This window comes from Mustela nivalis (genome assembly GCF_964662115.1).
Source record: "Mustela nivalis genome assembly, chromosome: 18".
Taxonomy (NCBI): domain Eukaryota; kingdom Metazoa; phylum Chordata; class Mammalia; order Carnivora; family Mustelidae; genus Mustela; species Mustela nivalis.
The window spans coordinates 17,767,309-17,787,885 of record NC_139037.1 but is presented as its reverse complement, the minus strand read 5'-3'; the positions used below and the strand labels follow the sequence as shown (position 1 = coordinate 17,787,885).

At 42.5% G+C, this 20,577-nt stretch overlaps 1 protein-coding gene across 4 annotated transcripts in view; it reads left to right on the top strand.

Moving 5' to 3' along the window:
• The window catches only part of CTCF (CCCTC-binding factor), a 57,467-nt gene that overhangs the window by 15,603 nt on the left and 21,287 nt on the right, over positions 1 to 20,577 (top strand). For all 4 annotated transcript variants that reach the window (XM_082711916.1, XM_082711915.1, XM_082711913.1 and 1 more), the window contains 2 exons: positions 18,426 to 19,215; positions 19,593 to 19,763. In XM_082711916.1, coding sequence (XP_082568042.1) covers positions 18,435 to 19,215; positions 19,593 to 19,763 — 952 coding nt within the window. In that variant the 5' untranslated portion in view covers positions 18,426 to 18,434. The remainder of the gene's footprint in view (positions 1 to 18,425; positions 19,216 to 19,592; positions 19,764 to 20,577) is intronic.

Below are 20,577 nucleotides of genomic sequence, written 5' to 3'. Positions count from 1 at the left end.
ATTTAACCTGTTGGCTTCTGATTTAACACTGACCTTATAGGAGACCCCATTTACCAATTAAAAATGGTCTTGAGTGGGGGCTTAGTCGTTAAGCATCTCCTTCAGCTTGATTCATGATCCCAAGGACCTGGGATCAAGCCCTGCATTGGGCTACCTACTCAGCAGGAAGCCTGCTTCTCCCCCTTCCACTCCCCCTATTTGTGTTCCCTCTGTCACCATGTCTCTCTGTCAAATACATAAAAGTGTCTCGGTTTCACCAAGTAGCCTTCATGAGTGAGTACTGGGTTATAGAGATACTCAAGCATTGACCACATGGTCACTGAGACAAATTGCAAAACCAGAAGTTCACTCTTGCTACGTATGTCCATTTTTCTTCTTTTTTTTTTTAAATATGTACCATGATGTTTATTTTATTTATTTTTTTTAAGATTTTATTTATTTACTTGAGAGAGAGATAGTGAGAGAGAGCATGAACGAGGAGAAGGTCAGAGAGAGAAGCAGACTCCCCATGGAGCTGGGAGTCCGATGCGGGACTTGATCCCGGGACTCCAGGACCATGACCTGAGCCGAAGGCAGTCGTCTAACCAACTGAGCCACCCAGGCGTCCCTTTTTTTTTTTTTTTTTTTTTCTTGTGTGATGTGTTGAGCTTGTTCATACCTTGTAGAGAAAGATTTTGTTATTGATGGTACCCATTGTAGAGGTAAAACTTTAGGACTTCTTTCTTTGGTTGTACATTCCATTATTGCTTATCTGGGAACCATACAAGTTTTGAGGTAGACTTAGTAGATTTTTCTCTAAATAACAAAACAGTTATTTGTTTTGAAGAATGAACCAAAAATTCTCTTAGTAGAAAGCCATGGGTTTTTGAGTAGCTTGGATTTATGTAGACCTGTATTTAGGGTGGAGAACTATTGTATTCTAGGTCACTCATTTTGGAGCCATGATCAGGAGAGGTTCTATATCAGTCACTTTTGGGGACCTTTTGGAGTAAAGTCTCTTCCACCCTAGATCTACTGATCAAGAATCTGTGGGATCTATGTATTTTAAAGCTCACCAGGTGATTCTGGTATCATCCAGGTTTGGGAACCACTGCTCAGGTAGAATCTGCTCCCAAATCCATAGATGTCCCTATTGCATGTTCTATAAATTCTATATTGTGTGTGTGTAATCTGTTCCTTTTTATGACATATTTATTTATTCAAAATAATAGACTTGCCATAGGGGTGTCTGGGTGGCTCAGTGTGTTAAACCTCTGCCTTCAGCTCAGGTCATGATCCCAGGGTCCTGGGATTGAGCCCGCATGGGGCTCTGCTCAGCAGGGAGCCTGCTTCCCTTTCTCTTTCTCTGCCTGCCTCTCTGCCTACTTGTGATCTCTGTCTGTCAAATAAATAAATAAAATCTTAAAAAAAAATAGACTTGCCCTAGATCCTCAGCCTTCCTCATATTCTCAGCAGTGAAAGACTGTAGGACTACTCCAAAGACAGTGTAACTCTGAGGTGCTTTCAGGGCTTAGAGCAAAGCAGAGATATGGTAGTTCCTGACATTGTCACCCTTGGGAGCACAAAAAGAAGTGAGGCATTAAGTTGCTGTATGCCTGTAAAAGTGTCAAAAGCAGAGAGGGTAGCATGTGGTTGGGAACCAGCTTTCACTTGGTACTATGGCACTAGTGTGTTGACTTCCAGATAAACTTTGTCTTCGGTTTCATTTGTAAATGTTCAACAAGCGAAATAAACAGGCTACCTTTACTGAGGAATCAAAACATAGCTTCTGAAGCCAGGTCACCCTAATAAACCTGAGATGGTTTAGTATGGTTCCATTCAGTTATCTTGAATTTATTTGCAGAGAATTTGTCTGATTCCATACATATTTAAATTTTTCCCCCACCTACGGTCTCCTCTTTTAGCATGTTCCTTTCTACTGTAGTTTGCCTATCAAGGTCCATCTCATCCTTTAAGATCCAGCCTTAGCGTTTTCTTTCCTTGAAGCCCTCTTTTACTCACTTAAGCCATCCTTTGTGCCAGGGTAGTGGGAAGTATGTTAATCCCTGTTACAGCGCTCATCACACTCCAGTGGGCCCTTAAACAATGTGGAGTTAGGGAATCCAGTGCCCCCGACACTCCATCTCCAACTTGAAAATATGGGTATTACTTTTAACTCCCAAAAAACTTAACTACTAATAGCTGTTGACCAGAAGCCTCACTAACGATCTAAACAGTTGATTAACATGTTTTATATGTTACATGTATTATATACTGTGTTCTTACAATCATGGGAACTTGGGATCACTATTTCTTGGGAAGAGTGTATAGATAGTCTTCTGATATGCTTCAGGAAATAAGTTGGGGTTTTTTAGCAATCAGTTGTCCGTTGTAAAGGACAGCAGTATATTAAAAAGTTGTGGTAGTTTTATTTGTAGACTACTAGGAAATCATCCTTTTCTACTATCTTATTCTTCATACCCATTTATTATTCTTAGAATATGTGTATTTTTTAATAACTGAGCTCCACAAAGGACTAAATTCTGTATTGATAAGTATAAAAGATTATTTTGGTTGATTTCCTTTGGGAAATATCTGACATACTGGCTATACAGCCATAATCTGGGTGATAAATTACTAAACCTTATTGTCAACATCAGCATAGTCACCTTTTTTTTTTTTTTCCTTAAGATTTTTATTTATTTGGGGCGCCTGGGTGGCTCATTGGGTTAAAGCTTCTGCCTTCAGCTCAGGTCATGATCTCAGAGTCCTGGGATCAAGCCCCACATTGGGCTCTCTGCACAAGCAGGGAGCCTGCTTCCTCCTCTCTCTCTCTGCCTGCCTCTCTGCCTACTTGTGATCTCTGTCCGTCAAATAAATAAATAAAAATCTTAAAAAAAAAAAAAAGATTTTATTTATTTATTTGACAGACAGAGATCACAAGTAGGCAGAGAGGCAGAGAGAGAGGAAAGGAAGCAAGCTCCCTGCTGAGCAGAGAGCCTGATGCGGGGCTCGATCCCAGGACCCTGGGATTACCTGAGCCCAAGGCAGAGGCTTTAACCCACTGAGCCAACCAGGCGCCCCTATTTTTTTTAAGATTTTTTTATTTAGGGGCACCTGGGTGGCTCAGTTGGTTAAGCAACTGCCTTCAGCTCAGGTCATGATCCCGGAGTCATGGGATCGAGTCCCACATCGGGCTCCAGCTCCACGGGGAGTCTGCTTCACCCGCTGACCTTCTGCCCTCTCATGCTCTCTCTCTGTCTCTCTCTCTCAAATAAATAAAAATCTTTAAAAAAAAAAATTTTTTTTTTAAAGGTTTTTTTATTTGACAGACAGATCACAAGTAGGCAGAGAGGCAGGCAGAGAGAGAGAGGAGGAGGCAGGCTCCCTGCTGAGCAGAGAGCCGGATGTGAGGCTCAATCCCAGGACTCTGGGATCATGACCGGAGCCGAAGGCAGAGGCTTCTTAACCACTGAGCCACCAAGGCGCCCCTATTTTTAAAATATTTTTCATCTAGAACATATTTATTGAGCAGTGCATGGTACAAGTGATTTTATTATTAGTTTTTAAACATTTATTTTAAGGGGCACTTGGGTGGCTCAGTGGTTAAAGCTGATCCCCGGGTCCTGGGATCACGCCCTGCATCGGGCTCTCTGCTCAGCAGAGAGCCGGCTTCCTCCTCTATCTCTGCCTGTCTCTCTGCCTACTGTGATCTCAGTCTGTCAAATAAATAAATAAAATCTTTTTTTTTTTTTAAGTTTATTTAAAAAAAAATTATTTTAAGTAATGCAAGCTCTGCATGCATTATGGGGCTTGAACTCATGACCCTGAGATCAACAGTCGCATGCTCTACTGACTGAGCTAGCCAGCCTTTATTTTTATGTGGTGGGATTTTTTTAATGTAACCTATAATTATGTTGTTAGGACATATTTATTTTTCTTTATTTAAGAAATGACACACACACCCACACTCAGCACAGAAAAGAAATGACACAAACAACAATAAAGGAAATAAATTCATATAGTTAAACTTCCACTTAGCATACAATATTTTGATTTTCCATAAATTCCTTCCTGCTCTTGTCATGGGCAGAAAACATCTATATGTGTTTCGTGTGACAGTAAAATCAATATTGAGTGTCTGCTGTTTACATAACACTGTTCTGTGTTTATTGATATAGAGGATACAAAGTAAAAGGCATAGTTCCTCCCCTCAACAAGCTAACAGACTATGTGGGGAAAAGACATAATCATAGAACAGTATACCACAATGAAAACCAGACAAACATGAAGTCAGTTTGCACTTAAGAAGATGTGGTTTAGGGACGCCTGGGTGGCTCAGTTGGTTAAGCAGCTGCCTTCAGCTCAGGTCATGATCCCGGCGTCCTGGGATGGAGTCCCACATCCGGCTCCTTGCTCAGCAGGGAGCCTGCTTCTCCCTCTGCCTCTGTCTGCCATTCTGTCTGCCTATGCTCGCTCTCTCCCTCTCTCTCTCTGATAAATAAATAAAATCTTTAAAAAAAAAAAAAAGATGTGGTTTAGGGGGGCGCCTGGGTGGCTCAGTGGGTTAAGCCTCTGCCTTCGGCTCAGGTCATGATCCTGGGGTCCTGGGATCGAGCCCTGCATTGGGCTCTCTGCTCAGCGGGGAGCCTGCTTCCCTTTCTCTCTCTCTGCCTGCCTCTCTGCCTACTTGTGATCTCTCTCTGTCAAATAAATAAATAAAATCTTTAAAAAAAAAAAAAAAGAAGAAGAAGAAGATGTGGTTTAGGGATGCCTGGGTGGCTCAGTTGATTAAGCATCTGCTTCGGCTCATGTCATGATCCCAGGGTCCTGGGATCAAGTCCCACATCAGGCTCCTTGCTCATCGGGGAGCTTGCTTCCCCCTCTGCCTTTCGTTCTCCTGCTTGTGCACTGTCTCTCTCTCTCTCTCTCTGACAGGTAAATAAATAAAATCTTTAATAAACATTTTGGGGGGGAAGATGTGATTAGGGGATCACTTGAGCTGGGAGGGGAACAAGACAATAGGCACTTGTTTAGAAGATGCCCAGAAGATGAAGTTGGGTGGGTGGAAACGATGGGGATGAACTGTACAGAGTTCTGAGAGTGAAGCTAAAGAGTTTGGAGTTGAAGGGTGCCTGGCTGGCTCAGTCCAGACAGCATGTGACTCTTGATGTCAGGATCATGAGTTTGAGCCCGCATTGGGCATGGAGATTACTTTAGAAAAAAAGGAAAAAGAAAGAGTGTGGAGTTGATTAAATAAGCCTCAACCACCATGCGTTTTTGCACCTCATTTCAGAAAGAAGGTTTTATCAGGCAGCAATATGCTGGACAGATGAGTAAAGAGGGAACAATCTGGGATGCTGTTGTTCCTTTTTGGCTCTTTCCTAGAATTGGCTAGTTACCAGGTTCTGTCCTCTGGATGCTACCTTCATCATATAGAAATTCAGTAGTTTATCAGAGAAGACAGTTTAGTGGGGAACATTTATGTAAGGTTTGTGATTAGAATTCTAGGACACTGGGGCACCTCGGTGGCTCGGGTCACAATCCCAGGATCCTGGGACCAAGCCCTTCATTGGGCTCCCTGCTTGGTGGGGAGTCTGCTTCTCCTTCTCCCTTTGCCCTCCTCCCTCCCCTTCCCCCCACTTATGTGCCCACATACTCTCTTTCTCTCTCAAATAAAATCTTTAAAAAAAAAAAAAAGGATTCTAGAAAACAGAAAGGTTATATATTTGTTTGGTTAACATGTATTCCTTACCCTCTGGGGTGGAGGATCCAGAGGAGCACAGTGTAATGATACAGAGGAACATTGGAGCCAGGCTTTGTGTGTGCATTGTTCTGTTGAGTCTTTATGACAGCCTGTGAAGTGGATACCATTATTGTCCCTGTTTTGTACAAAAGGAAACAGAAGCACAGAGGGTAGCATATCTCACTGCGTGTCACACTGCTAGATTGGTAGAGGAACCAGAATTGGGGTGCAAGTTTTTGGCTGGGGCACCTAAGCTTTCAATGACTATCCATTCTGCTTCTCCTGTCCCTTTGCTCCTTTTTTCAGTATGGAATGAGCATTTACCTCATGTTAGGCATTATATTGAAATGTGATTTTTTGGGGGCGCCTGGGTGACTCAGTGGATTAAGCCTCTGTCTTCGGCTCAGGTCATGATCTTGGGGTCCTGGGATTGAACCACTCATCAGGCTCTCTGCTCAGCGGGGCGCCTGCTTCCCTCTCTCTCCGTCTGCCTCACTGCCTACTTGTGATCTCTGTCTCTTTGTCAAATAAATAAATAAAATCTTTTAAAAAAAAGAAATGTGTTGGGACGCCTGGGTGGCTCAGTTGGTTAAGCAGCTGCCTTCGGCTCAGGTCATGATCCCAGCGTCCTGGGATCTAGTCCCACATCAGGCTCCTTGCTCCGCAGGGAGCCTGCTTCTCCCTCTGACTCTGCCTTCCTCTCTTTTTGCCTGTGCTCGCTCTCGCTCTCTCTCTGACAAATAAATAAATAAAAATCTTAAAAAAAAAAAAGAAATGTGAGGGGCGCCTGGGTGGCTCAGTGGGTTAAGCAGCTGCCTTCCGCTCGGGTCATGATCTCAGGGTGCTGGGATCGAGTCCCGCATCGGGCACTCTGCTCAGCGGGGAGCCTGCTTCCTCCTCCTCTCTCTCTGCCTGCCTCTCTGCCTACTTGTGATCTCTCTCTGTCAAATAAATAAATAAAATCTTTAAAAAAAAATTAAAATAAAATAAAAAATTAAAAAAAAGAAATGTGATTTGTCAGTGTCTACATAATATTATACTTTGTGGATGTATCATTTTCCAGGTTTTAACTATTCACCTATAGTTGTACTTCTAAGTTGTTTATAATTAGTCAGGCTTAGTTAAAAGAGTTTGTGACTCTTGATCTCTCGGGGTCATGAATTTGAGCCCCGCATTGGGTATAGAGATTAAATAAATAAATAAACTTAAAATAATATCTTTATAATCTTAATGTTCATCTCTCATTATTTCTGGGCATGAAGTGAAGTGGAGTTACTGGGCCACCAATTTGAATATTTTGAAAATTCTTGATTCATATCACCAGTTACGTTGCTGATTTCATGACACCATGACCAACATTAGGGACTCTCCTTTAAAACAGCCATAGCGGGCCCCTGGGTGGCTCAGTGGGTTAAAGCCTCTGCTTTCGGCTTGGGTCATGATTCCAGAGTCCTGGGATCAAGCCCCACATCGGGCTCTCTGCTCAGCAGGAAGCCTGCTTCCCCCTCTCTCTGCCTGCCTCTCTGCCTACTTGTGATCTCTCTGTGTCAAATAAATAATAAAATCTTTTAAATAAATAAATAAAACAGCCTTAGCAGTTTAATAGACATAACATGCTGTCATGTTACATTAATTGGCTTTTTTGTTTGATTTAGTGTTAAAGAAGTTCTTTTTCCTTCCTTCTTTTTTTTTTTTTTTTTTTTTGTCTTGTCATTTATTTGTGTCCTTTGCCCAGCTTTTTTTTTTTTTTTTTTTTCCCTTTTGGTGTTCATCTTTTTCTCATAAATTTTACAGTCGTTTGATAAGGATGTTAATCCTTTGTCATATATGCTACAAATACTTATTTTCTTTGTTGACTCTTTTCTTTTTAATTTTGTTCAATGTTTTTGTCATAAGAATTTTTTAGGGTGGGGGAGGAACACTGGATGGCTCAGTCAGTTAAGCATCTGCCTTCAGCTGAGGTCATGATCCCAAGGTCCTGGGATTGAGTCCTGTGTTGGTCTCCCTGCTCAACCAGGAGCCTGCTTCTCCCTCTGTCTTCCCTGCTTGTGTGTGTTCTCTCTTTCTGACAAATAAATAAAAATCTTAAAAAAAAAAAAAAAAGAATTTTTTGCGGGGAAGCCTGGGTAGATCATTGGGCATCTGCCTTCAGCTCAGATCATAATCCCGGGTTCTTAGGGATCGAGCACCACATTAGGCTCTCTGCTCATCAGGAAGCCTGCTTCTCACTCTCCTATTCCCCCTGCTTGTGTTTCCTCTTTTGCTGTGTCTCTCTCTCTGTCAAATAAATAAAATCTTGATGGTCAAAATTTCAGTAATTTACTCTGGTTTCTCCCTGTTATTTCTGTGTCTTAGCACAAAGCCTTCCTCATTCTGAGATCAGAAGGCTCTTCACCTATATCTTTTTTCAAGGTGGGTTCTTTTTGTTGTTGTGTTGTTTTTAATGTGTATGTGTGTGTCAGTATTTTCCAAGTAGCTTAATAGTTTTTTGGCACTTTTTATGGAGTAATCCTCTGCTACCAACTAATTTTTAACAGGACAGCTTTTTATGTTCTAGGGGTTGTTTCTGGATTGTCTCTTCTGTTCAGATAGGCTATTTGTGATAGTGCCAGTTACACTAAATTAATTATTGTGGCTTTATAACATGGTAATATTTGGAAATAGAAGGTTGCTTTCATTTTTTGGAAATTTTATTGCTCTTATCATCATCTTGTTTATTTTTCAGACATTTTGAGAATTACCTTACATAAAGGAGAAAGAATGAGGAGTTTTCTGTCTCCGGCCTTTTTTTTTTTTTTTTTTTTTTTTTTTTTGAGAGAGAACACATGCACCCACACAAGCCAGGGAGGAGGAGAGACAGAGAGAAGCAGACACCCTGCTAAGCAGGGAGCGCGACATGGGACTTGATCCCAAGGTCCTGGAATCATGACCTGTGGGAAAGGCAGTGCCTAACCAACTGAGCCACTCACATGCCCCATGTTTGGCCTTTCTGATCATGGATAAACATAGTAGTGTCCCTGTTTAGTGAGGTCTTTTATGGTCTTGGGAGAGTTTTTGTAGTCTTGAAATAGGTCTTCACATTTTTTTTTTAAGATTATTTATTTATTTGATAGATTACAAATAGGCAGAGAGGCAGGCAGGGAGAGAAGAGGAAGCCGACTGCCCGCTGAGCAGAGAGCCCAATGTGGGGCTCAATCCCAGAACCCTGAGATCATGACCTGAGCTGAAGGCATAGGCTTTAACCCACTGAGCCACCCAGGCGCCCCGGTCTTCACATTTTTAGTTGAGGTTATTTTTATTTTGATAGGTTTCTTTTTTTTTTTTTTTTTATGGGAATTTTTTTTTTTAAGATTTTACTTATTTATTTGACAGCGAGATAGAGAACACAAACAAGCAGAGTAGCAGGGAGAGGGGGAGGCAGGCTTTCTGCTGAGCAGGGAGCTTGATGTGGGGCTCGATCCTAGGACTCTAGGATCATGACCTGAGCCACCCAGGTGCCCCTTGGTTCTCAGTTTCGGTTCAGGGTCGTGAGATTGAGTTTTGCATCAGGCTTTGCACTGGGCATAGAGCCTGCTTGGGATTCTGTCTCTGCCCAGGTCCACCTTCTTCCTCTCTGTCTCAAAAAAAAGAAAGAAAATCGGAACCCTAGAAAATACAAATTAGAATAGAAGGCTATTATTATATAGCTTGAGAGGGGGGGAAAAAAAGTGATCAGGGTGTGGCCAACTAAAAAAAATGGTAACTCAGATCCTGCTACACAGGTCTTAACAATGAAAGAAAATTCCTTAGTTAAAGAAAACCTTTTTCAAGCATGTAACTCAAAAATTTCTCCCACATATCCTTTAGTGTAAGCCAAGGGCATAAGGGCATAAGGCCAAAACAAAACTTGGTGAAAGCAGTTCTGTAGGGGATAAGACCATGTGACACAAATATACCCAGCTTTTTTTCCTGATGGTCTGGCATAATTCTGGGATAAAGCCTAGACTAGAATGCTGAATTCCACAGAGAGGTCAAGTCAGATCAGGACAGAGAAAGTCTCCTTTGGATTTACTAGTTAAGGGCCATTGTACCCCTTAGAGCAATTCAGTAGAGAATTTGGGGAACAGAAACCAGACTGAAGGCATAGAAAAGAAATAAAGGAATGGAAACAGCTAGTGCGAGATTAACCATGGAAGGAATACAGAAATGGCAGATGCTAAATTATTGAATGGATTAAAGAAGATTTAAGATGTGAAAGATTTGAGCAACACAAAGCTGGCAGAGAAAAGACTGAGATGGGGCTCCTGGGTGGTTCAGTGGGTTGAGCCTCTGCCTTTGGCTTAGGTCATGATCTCAGGGTTCTGGGATCGGGCCACATCAGGCTATCTGCTCGGCAGGGAGCCTGCTTCCCCCTTTCTCACTCTGCCTTCCTCGTGATTCTCTTTCAAATAAATATATAAATATTTTAAAAAGAAAGGAAAAGAGAAAACTGAGACAAGAGGGAGAGGTCTGATCCAGTAGGTTCCCAAGGTTGCAGGCCAGGCCAGTTGGTAAGAGCATGGCCAAACCATAAGGGCCCCTGTTATAGGCCAGGCTTTTGCATCCTCCCACTCGACCAGTAGTCAGCAAGGGCAGATAAGTGTTCAGGTGCCAGTTTTCCTCTCTGCTGGCCCCAACATTTCCAAGTGCCAAGATCGCACTGTCACAATCTGAGGGAACCTTCTTTGGCCCTATTGTAGAAGTCGATCGAATGATTTTTCAAGATTTTGTTCATTTGAGAGGGAGTGAGAGCTTGAGCAGGGGTCAGGGAGAGGGAGGAACAGAGGGAGAGGAAGAACCAGACTCCCCACTGAGCAGGGAGTCCTACTGGGACATCCTAGGACCATGAGATCATGACCTGAGCCAAAGGCAGACACTTAACTATCTGAGTCACCCAGGCACTCCCAGAAATTACCATTTAAAATAAATAAATTAAAACAAATGTTTGTAAGCTTCCCTTTGTCACAAGGATGACAGAAATATGCAAAAGATCTGTTGTGGGTTTTTTTTAAGATTTTATTTATTTATTTGACAGAGAGAGAGAGCACAAGCAGGCAGAGGCAGAGAAAGAAGCAGGCTCCCCGCTGAGAAAGTAGCCCAGTGTGGGACTCGATCCCAGGACCCCGGCATCATGACCTGAGCCGAAGGCAGATGCTTAACCAACTGAGCCACCCAGGTGTCCTGAAAAGAGCTGTTCTTCAGGAGACCAACCCACTTTCTAAGCACTTTGGTCAGTCATGGATTAGGGACTATAGTCCAGTCTCCTTATTCCTTTTCCAGTGCCATTGAATTGATAATAATTTCTTTCGTTTTTTTTTTTTTTTTTTAAGATTTTATTTATTTATTTGACAGAGAGAAATCATAAGTAGATGGAGAGGCAGGCAGAGAGAGAGAGAGGGAAGCAGGCTCTCTGCTGAGCAGGGAGCCCGATGTGGGACTCGATCCCAGGACTCTGAGATCATGACCTGAGCCGAAGACAGCGGCTTAACCCACTGAGCCACCCAGGCGCCCTCCAGTGCCATTGAATTGAATGTGATAGCCAGACATCCATATGGAGAGATCTCCTATAGAGAGTGAAATTAAGGATATACAGATGTGGATTTGAAAGATCTCTGGAGATAGCTGAACTAAAAAGGCTGGCACCTGGAGTGGCAATAGAGAAAGAAATAGAGCCTTGATGTGTTGGAAGGGGCAGGTGGAGCAGCTCTCAGAGGCAAAGAAGAGACCTAGGAAGGACAGAGGGAGTAAAGAGGCTAATGAAGTAGGAATACAAGTTTCATGCTGTCAATTGCCAGAGAAACTGAGATGGAGGGTGAGGGGAAGGCCTTTGGGTTAGCTGTTGTGGTTCCCGGTATATGGTGCTTATGGACCAAACAGAGGGACCACTGAGGCTAAAGAGTGAGTGGAGTCCTTTTCAGTATGGATATGTTCTAAAGGCAGGCAAAGCCTTATACAAGGGTGTGCAAACTAAGTATATGATGTCATCTCATCTATATAAAAATACATATCCTTAAGGGGGAAAACAAAACAAAAGGGCTAGGTGATTATCTCTAGGTATAGGGATTGTGTATAACTTTTTTTTAAAGATTTTCTTTATCTGACCGAGATCACACAAAGGCGGGGGGTGAGGAGGGTTGGTAAGGCGAAGCAGGCTCCCCGCTAAGCAGCAAGCCTGACATAGGGCTCAGTCCCAGGACCCTGAGATGATCATGACCTGAGCCAAAGGCAGAGGCTTAACCCACTGAGCCACCCAGGTGCCCCAATAACTTTTTTTAAGATTTTTTTAATTTTATTTAATTTTATTTTTATTTTTATTTATTTACTTGACAGAGATCACAAGTAGGCAGAGAAACAGAAAGAGAGAGGAGGAAGCAGGCTCCCCACTGAGCAGAGAGCCTGATGGGGGGCTCAATCCCAGGACCTTGGGATCATGACCCGAGCTGAAGGCAGAGGCTTTAACCCACTGAGCCACCCAGGCGCCCCTAAAGATTTTATTTTTAAAATAATCTGTACACCCAACATGGCGTTTGAACCCACAATCCCGAATTCAAGACCCCCCCCCCGACAGAGCCAGCCAGGTGCCCCATGAATAACTTTAAAATACATATATTTTATGTGCTTCACTTTTCTGATTTCTCTAAAAAGTGAAGTACATAAAATATATATATATTATATTTATATTTTATATTATACTTCTATAATCTAAAAAATACTGTGTTCTGAAGGAATGTGTAAACCCCTTTTTAGTAGTGTTGGTTCACAAAAATGTTTGAAAAATGTAGAAAGCATGGCTGACTAAAGGGGAGAGGAGGGGGAGTGTAAGTATTTTTTTTTAATTCAGTTTAACATATAGTATATTACTTTTTTCAGAGATAATTTAGTGATTCATCACTTGCATATAACACCTAGAGCTCATTACATCAAGTGTCCTCTTCAGTGCCCATCACCCAATTACCCCATCCCCTCCAGCTACCCTCAGTTTGTTTCCTGTAGTTAAGAGTCTCTTTGTTAGTGTATTATGTGCATGTTGTGTGGCTAAGTGAAACTAAGTGGAAACAGAGCTGATTTTGTAGAGGAAGAGAAGAAATGGATCATAACTGGAAGGGGTGGGACGGCTGGCAGAGCACAGTCCTCAGGGAGTGGGAGGAGAGACCTGGTCCAGGCTATTAGGTTAGTTATTGATTCAGAGAAGGGGCTCCATTCTCTTGGGGAAAGTTAGGTAAACAGATCCACTGCTTGAGGGGATGCTTTGAGTTTTCTAAGCAGTGTATGGGAGAGGCCTGTGCCTTGCTACTTTGTATCTGACTTTTCTCTGTAAAAACTGAACCTGCTGCTTATCAAGACCCTGAGTAGAGGCTGATGTTCAGGAACCCTGTGCCGTGTGTTTTTTCAGTGAGAGAAAACTGTCTGCTCAGCTCCCTGGCAACACAGTTGGTTTGTTTGTACTCCTTGTACCATTTCTTTTCTACCTGGTTTATAATTCCAGTGATTTCTTTTAGGTTAGACTTGATTATTATAGCAAGTTATTATAGCAGGTTATTTATAAGTTATTTATATTTACAAGTTCAAGCCAGAGGGGAGATGGGTTTTTTTACAACCTGACAGAGCTCAGAGATTAAATGTTTTTCCTTCACCAGTTTTATAATAGAAGATATCTAAATAGCGTGGGATTATGTAGTGATTGTCTGGCAGGGTCAGTATTAGCATTTCTGGCTTATGAATTTTTTGTTCTTTCTGCTTGGTATTTTTCCCAAGAATGTCACCAAGATAGATGGGCTTTTTCTCTGTTCCCTAATTCTAGCATTTGGAATTACCCATTCTTGTTGGAGTACTAATTTGGGGACCTTCCTGGCCTGAAAATTCTCTTTTTAAAAAATCTGTGAAGAGCAATGGTATAAAGTAGTACTTCTCAAACGTTAATGTAGGCAATCACTTAGAGATCTGTTAAATTGCAAGTTCTGGGGCGCCTGGGTGGCTCAGTGGGTTAAGCCTCTGCCTTCGGCCCGGGTCATGATCCCAGGGTCCTGGGATCGAGCCCCACATCGGGCTCTCTCCTTGGTGGGGAGCCTGCTTCTCCCTCTCTCTCTGCCTGCTTCTCTGCCTACTTGTGACCTCTCTGTCTCTCTCTGTCAAATAAACAAATAAAATCTTTAAAAAAAAAAAAAATTGCAAGTTCTGATTCTGTGGGTCAAGAGGAGAGCCTGAAGGGGCACCTACCTGGCTCAGTTGGAAGAGTGTATGACTCTTGATCTCAGAGTTGTAAGTTGTAAGTTTGAGCTCCAGAGTTGTAAGTTTGGTGTAGCGATTACTTAAATAAATAAAAAACTTAAAAAGAATTGTTTAAGGGGTGCCTGGGTGGCTCAGTGGGTTAAAGCCTCTGTCTTCGGCTCAGGTCATGGTCCCAGGGTCCTGGGATCAAGCCCCACATCGAGCTCTCTGCTCGGCGGGGAGCCTGCTTTCTACTCTCTCTCTGCCTGCCTCTCTGCCTACTTGTGATTTCTGTCTGTCAAATAAGTAAATAAAATCTTAAAAAAAAAAAAAAGAATTAAGAAAAAAGAATAGAGGGGTGCCTGGTTGGCTCAGTAGGTTGAGCCTCTGACTTCGGCTCAGGTCGTGATCTCAGGGTCCTGGAATCGAGCCCCACATTGGGCTCTCTGCTCAGCAGGGAGCCTGCTTCCCCATTCCTCTCTGCCTGCCTCTCTGCCTACTTGTAATCTCTGTCAAATATGTAAATAAAATCTTTAAAAAAAAAAGAAAAAAGAATAGAGCCTGAAGTTTTGTGGGGTCTTTTGTTTTTTTTGTTTGTTTGTTTGTTTTTAGATTTTATTTATTTATTTGACAGAGATCACAAGTAGGCAGAGAGACAGGCAGAGAGAGAGGGGGAAGCAGGTTCCCTGCCAAGCAGACAGCCCGACTTGGGGCTCGATCCCAGGACACTGGGATCATGACCTGAGCTGAAGGCAGAGGCTTTAACCCACTGAGCCACCCAGGTGCCCACGTTTTCTGCTTCCGATAAGCTCCATGGTTATGCCATTGCTGCTGGTCCTTGGACCGTGCTTTGAGTAACAAAGATATATAGCAGTTCTTTCCAACACAATAATAGCACCAACCCCATGGGACTGTTGAGAATTTACAGTGTGACTAGTTCACATTGGTTATGTTGAGTTCTCCATACCTACCTGCTTTACCTTAAACCATTGTACCTGTTCTATCCCTTAAGTTAGGTAGTAACTCCTTAGAGGTGCCTGGCTGGCTCATTCAGAAGAGTATGTGACTCTTGATCTCAGGGTTGTGAGTTCGAGTCCCACGTTGGGTATAGAGATTACTTAATTAAATAAATTTCTAAAAATACGTAAATATGGGGTGCTTGGGTGGCTTAGCCATTAAGCAGCTGCCTTTGACTCAGGTCATGTTCCCAGTATCCTGGGATCGAGCCTCGCGTCGATCTTAGTGGGAAGCCTGCTTCTCCCTCTCCCACTCCTCCTGCTTATGATCCCTCTCTGTCAAATAAAATCTTTTAAAAATATATTATAAAAAAAATACAGGGGCGCCTGGGTGGCTCAGTGGGTTAAGCCTCTGCCTTCAGCTCAGGTCATGATCTCAGGGTCTTGGGATCGAGTCCCGCATCGGGCTCTCTGCTCAGCAGGTAACCTGCTCCCCTCTCTCTCTCTGTCTGCCTGCCTCTCTGTCTACTGTGATCTCTCTCTGTCAAATAAATAAATAAAATCTTAAAAATATATATATAAAGAAGTAAAACAGATAGCAACTCCTCGAATGCAGGACCAGGCCTCACCCGTCCCTCTGTGGTCTTTATACTGCCTTGTAGGTGGTTCTAACTGCCTGTGTGGGTACAGTGTTAAGGTGTCCCAACAGAGAATTAGAGAAATGTGTCTCTAATGGAAGTATCAAAATCTTCACTTAAGACTAGGGCAAGAGGGGTGCCTGGGTGGCTCAGTGGGTTAAAGCCTCTGCCTTCGGCTCAGGTCATGATCCCAGGGTCCTGGGATCAAGCCCCGCATCTGGCTCTCTGCTCAGCGGGGAGCCTGCTTCCTCCTCTCTCTCTCTCTCTCTGTGCCTTGTGATCTCTGTCAAATAAATAAATAAAAATCTTTAAAAAAAAAAAAAAAAAGACTAGGGCAAGAATACAAAACACTTTAATTTTGAATTAACCTTGTATATACTTCAATTATTTTGTGAATTAGATGATTGTTCAGGTCCATTTTACTCTTAGGTGTCTGGGTACTTTGGTACTCACAAGATTTAAGAGCCAGAAACTATGAATTGGCTCATTTTTCTTTTCCTGGTGGCTTTTTTTTTTTTTTTTTTTTTTTTATCTTCAGTTAGCAGTATCTACCAACCTAGTCATAGTGCTGTTAAGCAAAAATGTCTTGTTGTACATGGTCCCTGTCCTCAGGAATTCATGGTCTCCCAGAAGAGAGATACATGAATGTCAAATTGATGGTATGACACAGGAGGTAGTGTTGTATGGTAGCCACAGTCAGGATCATTGGAGTCTGGATCCAAGGTTTGATTCTGACTCCAAGAAAACGGTGAGAAAACACTATGATAGGATATTTTCTAAGGTAGAATTTAGCTAAAAATAGCAAATCCCTCTGCCAGTGTTTTTATTAATAGATACAGAAAATGTAAAGGATTTGAACTAGTTCTGTTAATAATTCTTTAATATCATCAAATACCCAGAACTGGGGGGAAAAAAATCCAGAGATGAATCTAATTGTCTCATGTCCTATTTTTTAAAATAATTTGTTGGTTTGCATCAGGATCCAGAAAGGTCCATATGTTGTGGTTGATTGCTGTATTCCTTTTTTTTTTTTTTAACATTTTATTTATTAGAGAGTACGCACACAGCAGGGGGATTGGCAGTCAGAGGGAGAGGGACAAGCAGGCTCCCCACTGAGCAAGGATCCTGATACGGGGCTCAATCCCTGGACCCATGACTGAAACTGAAGGCAGACGCTTAACTGACTGAGCCACCCAGGCGTCTGCTGTATTTCTTTAAAGATTTATTTATTTGAGAGAAAGTGCTCACACACTTGTGAGCAGAGGGAGGGTCAGAGGGAGAGTCTCAAGCAGACTCCCTGCTGGGTGCAGAGCCCTATGCCTAGCTTGATTCCAGGGTCCTGAGATCATGACCTGAGCTGAAACCAAGAGTTGAACTGACTGGGTTGCCTGGGTGGCTCAGTCGTTAAGCAGCTGCCTTAGGCTCAGGTTGTGATCCCAGGGTCCTGGGATCGAGCTCCACATCGGGCTCCTTGCTTCATGGGAAGCCTGTTCTCCCTCTCCCACTCCCCATACTTGTATTCCCTCTCTTGCTGTGTCTCTCTCTTGTTAAATAAATAAATAAAATCTTTAAAAAAAAAAAAAAGAGTTGAACTGACTGAGCCTCCCAGGTGCCCCAATACTGTATTATTTTTTTTTTAAGATTTTATTTATTTATTTGACAGACAGAGATCACAGGTAGGCAGAGAGGCAGGCAGAGAGAGAGAGGAGGAAGCAGGCTCCCCCCGGAGCAGAGAGCCCGATGTGGGGCTCGATCCCAGGACCATGGGATCACGACCTGAGCCTAAGGCAGAGGCTTCAACCCACTGAGCCACCCAGGCGCCCCTGTATTATTATTTTTTTAAGATTTTATTTATTTATTTGCAGAGTGAGGGCACAAGCAGGGGAAGCAATAGAAGGAGAGGGAGAAGCAGGGAGCCCAGCGCAGGGCCAATCCCAGTACCCCAGGATCATGACAGAAGCCCAAGGCAGCCACCCAACCGTCCGAGCAACCAAGGAGCCCCCGAGTACAGTAATTCTTAGATCTCTTTTTGTCTGTCAGCGTTTCTCAACCTCAGTACTATTGACGTTTATGGACCAATAATAATTCTTTGTTATGGAGGACTGAACCTGTGCGTAGCAGAGTACTTAGTGACATCTCTGGCCTCTACGCACTAGATGCTAGTGGCCCACCCACCCTAGTAGTGACAACCAAAAATGTCACAGGCCTTGCCAAATGCCCCCTGGAGGCATTCATCCAGGTTGAGAACCATTGATGTGTACATTCTCCCTCTATCCTTCTCGTTTTTGTCTTGGTGATTTATTTGCAGAAGAAACTGGGTAATCAATCCTGCAGTTTCCTTCAGTCACAATTACACTGATTTCATCCCGGTAATATAATTTAACATACTCTCTCACCAGGGCGTCTGGGTGGCTCAGTTGGTTAAGTGTCTGACTTTGACTGAAGTCACGATCTCAGGGTTCCTGGGATCAAGCCCCTCATCAGGCTCCTTGCTCAGCAGGGAGTCTGCTTCTTCCCCTGCCCCTCCCCCCTGCTTGTAAGCACACACATTCTCTCTCTCAAATAAATAATCTTTAAAAAAGAAACAAATTCTGTCACCAATTTCCTGTTAATTGGTGGTTGGGTTTAGAGACTTGATTATTTTCAGATTTTTTGTGTTAATAAGACTGCTTCATAATGGTAGTTTGTTTTTCCATCAGGAGATTCATAATACCTGTTGTCTTTTTTGAATATTAACAACCACTGATTTCCTAATTCATTTTTCAAGGGTCCTTTTGTTTTAAAATGTATATATTTTCACTTAGACAAGCTTTATTTTAAATAACAATCTGTGGAATGAATGAAAGAATAAATAACAATCTGTGTTCTCCCTTAATAAAGGAAGGGGAAATGGAAGGTGAGGCGGTTGAAGCCATTGTTGAAGAGTCTGAAACTTTCATTAAAGGAAAGGAAAGAAAGACTTACCAGAGACGCCGGGAAGGGGGCCAGGAAGAGGACACTTGCCACCTGCCCCAGAACCAGACTGATGGGGGTGAGGTGGTCCAGGATGTCAATAGCAGTGTACAGATGGTGATGATGGAACAGCTGGATCCCACCCTTCTTCAGATGAAGACTGAAGTAATGGAGGGTACAGTCGCTCCGGAAGCAGAGGCTGCTGTGGACGATACCCAGATCATTACCTTGCAGGTTGTAAATATGGAGGAACAGCCCATAAACATAGGAGAGCTTCAGCTTGTCCAAGTACCCGTTCCCGTGACTGTACCTGTTGCCACCACTTCAGTAGAAGAACTTCAGGGGGCTTATGAGAATGAAGTGTCTAAAGAGGGCCTTGCAGAAAGCGAACCTATGATATGTCACACCTTACCTTTGCCTGAAGGGTTTCAAGTGGTGAAAGTAGGGGCCAATGGAGAGGTGGAGACACTAGAGCAAGGAGAACTTCCACCTCAAGAAGATCCTAGTTGGCAAAAAGACCCAGATTATCAGCCACCAGCCAAAAAAACAAAGAAAACCAAAAAGAGCAAACTGCGTTACACAGAGGAGGGCAAAGATGTGGATGTGTCTGTCTACGATTTTGAGGAAGAGCAGCAGGAGGGTCTGCTATCGGAGGTTAATGCAGAGAAAGTGGTTGGTAACATGAAGCCTCCAAAACCAACAAAAATTAAAAAGAAAGGTAAAATGAGTTTATCCATTGTATTCTCATAAAGTCATTTTGGGATAAAGCAAATAAGGGTGTATGTAAATTATTTTTTAGTAAATGGAATTTTCTTTCCTCTTTTTTTTTTTTTTTTTTTTTTTTTTTTTTTTTTTAATAAAGATCATGAGCTGGGTACCAGTCCTTTTAGCCAGAATAACAGTTTTTCCACATTCAGTACATTTTAAGTCCTGAAGACAAATCTATTAGTGGCATGAAATAGTAACAATACAATATGACTTAAGTTGGATTTAGTTTAAAAAGACTAATGAAATTTATTTGTAGAAATTTAACATTAGGAGTAAACTTAACACTTTGAAACCTTGCAAGAAGTAAGTGTTTTGTTTTTCATATAGGTGTAAAGAAGACATTCCAGTGTGAGCTTTGCAGTTATACATGTCCACGGCGTTCAAATTTGGATCGTCACATGAAAAGTCACACTGATGAGAGACCACACAAGTGCCATCTCTGTGGCAGGGCATTCAGAACAGTCACCCTCCTGAGGAATCACCTTAACACACACACAGGTGCTGGATATGAATGTTGGGGGCTACAGCATAGCAAAGGCTAAAACTTGGGTTTTGAGTATCATCCAGGCTGGTTCAGGTGGGAAGTTAAGAATGATTTTTCTTCTTTCTTATGCTGTAATCCTGATTTATTATAAGCAGATGAATTTACAGACAAATGTAAAGAAAATTTAGTGGAAAATAATCCAAACTGTTAAAGGGTGGTGATCCAGAAAAATATTATCTATGGCATTAACTAATTAAACTAATCTATGGCATTAACCTGTAATATTTCCTAAAGGACATCACCATTATGTTAAGGTTTTAACGTCAGTGACAAAACATGACCCCCAAAATTCCCAGGCAACAGTTGCCAGGCATTATAAGGATGAACATTAAAAATAGCAACACAGCTCTGCTATTGTAAAAACCATGGTTTCTGGGACGCCTGGGTGGCTCAGTTGGTTAAGCAGCTGCCTTCGGCTCAGGTCATGATCCCAGCGTCCTGGGATCGAGTCCCACATCGGGCTCCTTGCTTGGCGGGGAGCCTGCTTCTCCCTCTGCCTCTGCCTGCCATTCTGTCTGCCTGTGCTCACTCTCTCCCTCTCTCTCTCTGACAAATAAATAAAATCTTTAAAAACAAAAACAAAACAAAAAAAAAAACCATGGTTTCTGGCTGTTTCACTTCAACAAAGGTAAGTAATTCATAACCTCAGAAAGGAAAGTTGAAGGTGTTACTCTAGCAGTTCAGACACCTACTTATTTGTGCTCCATATATACTTTAATATTCTTTTTTTTTTTAAGGTTTTATTTATTTATTTGACAGAGCACACAA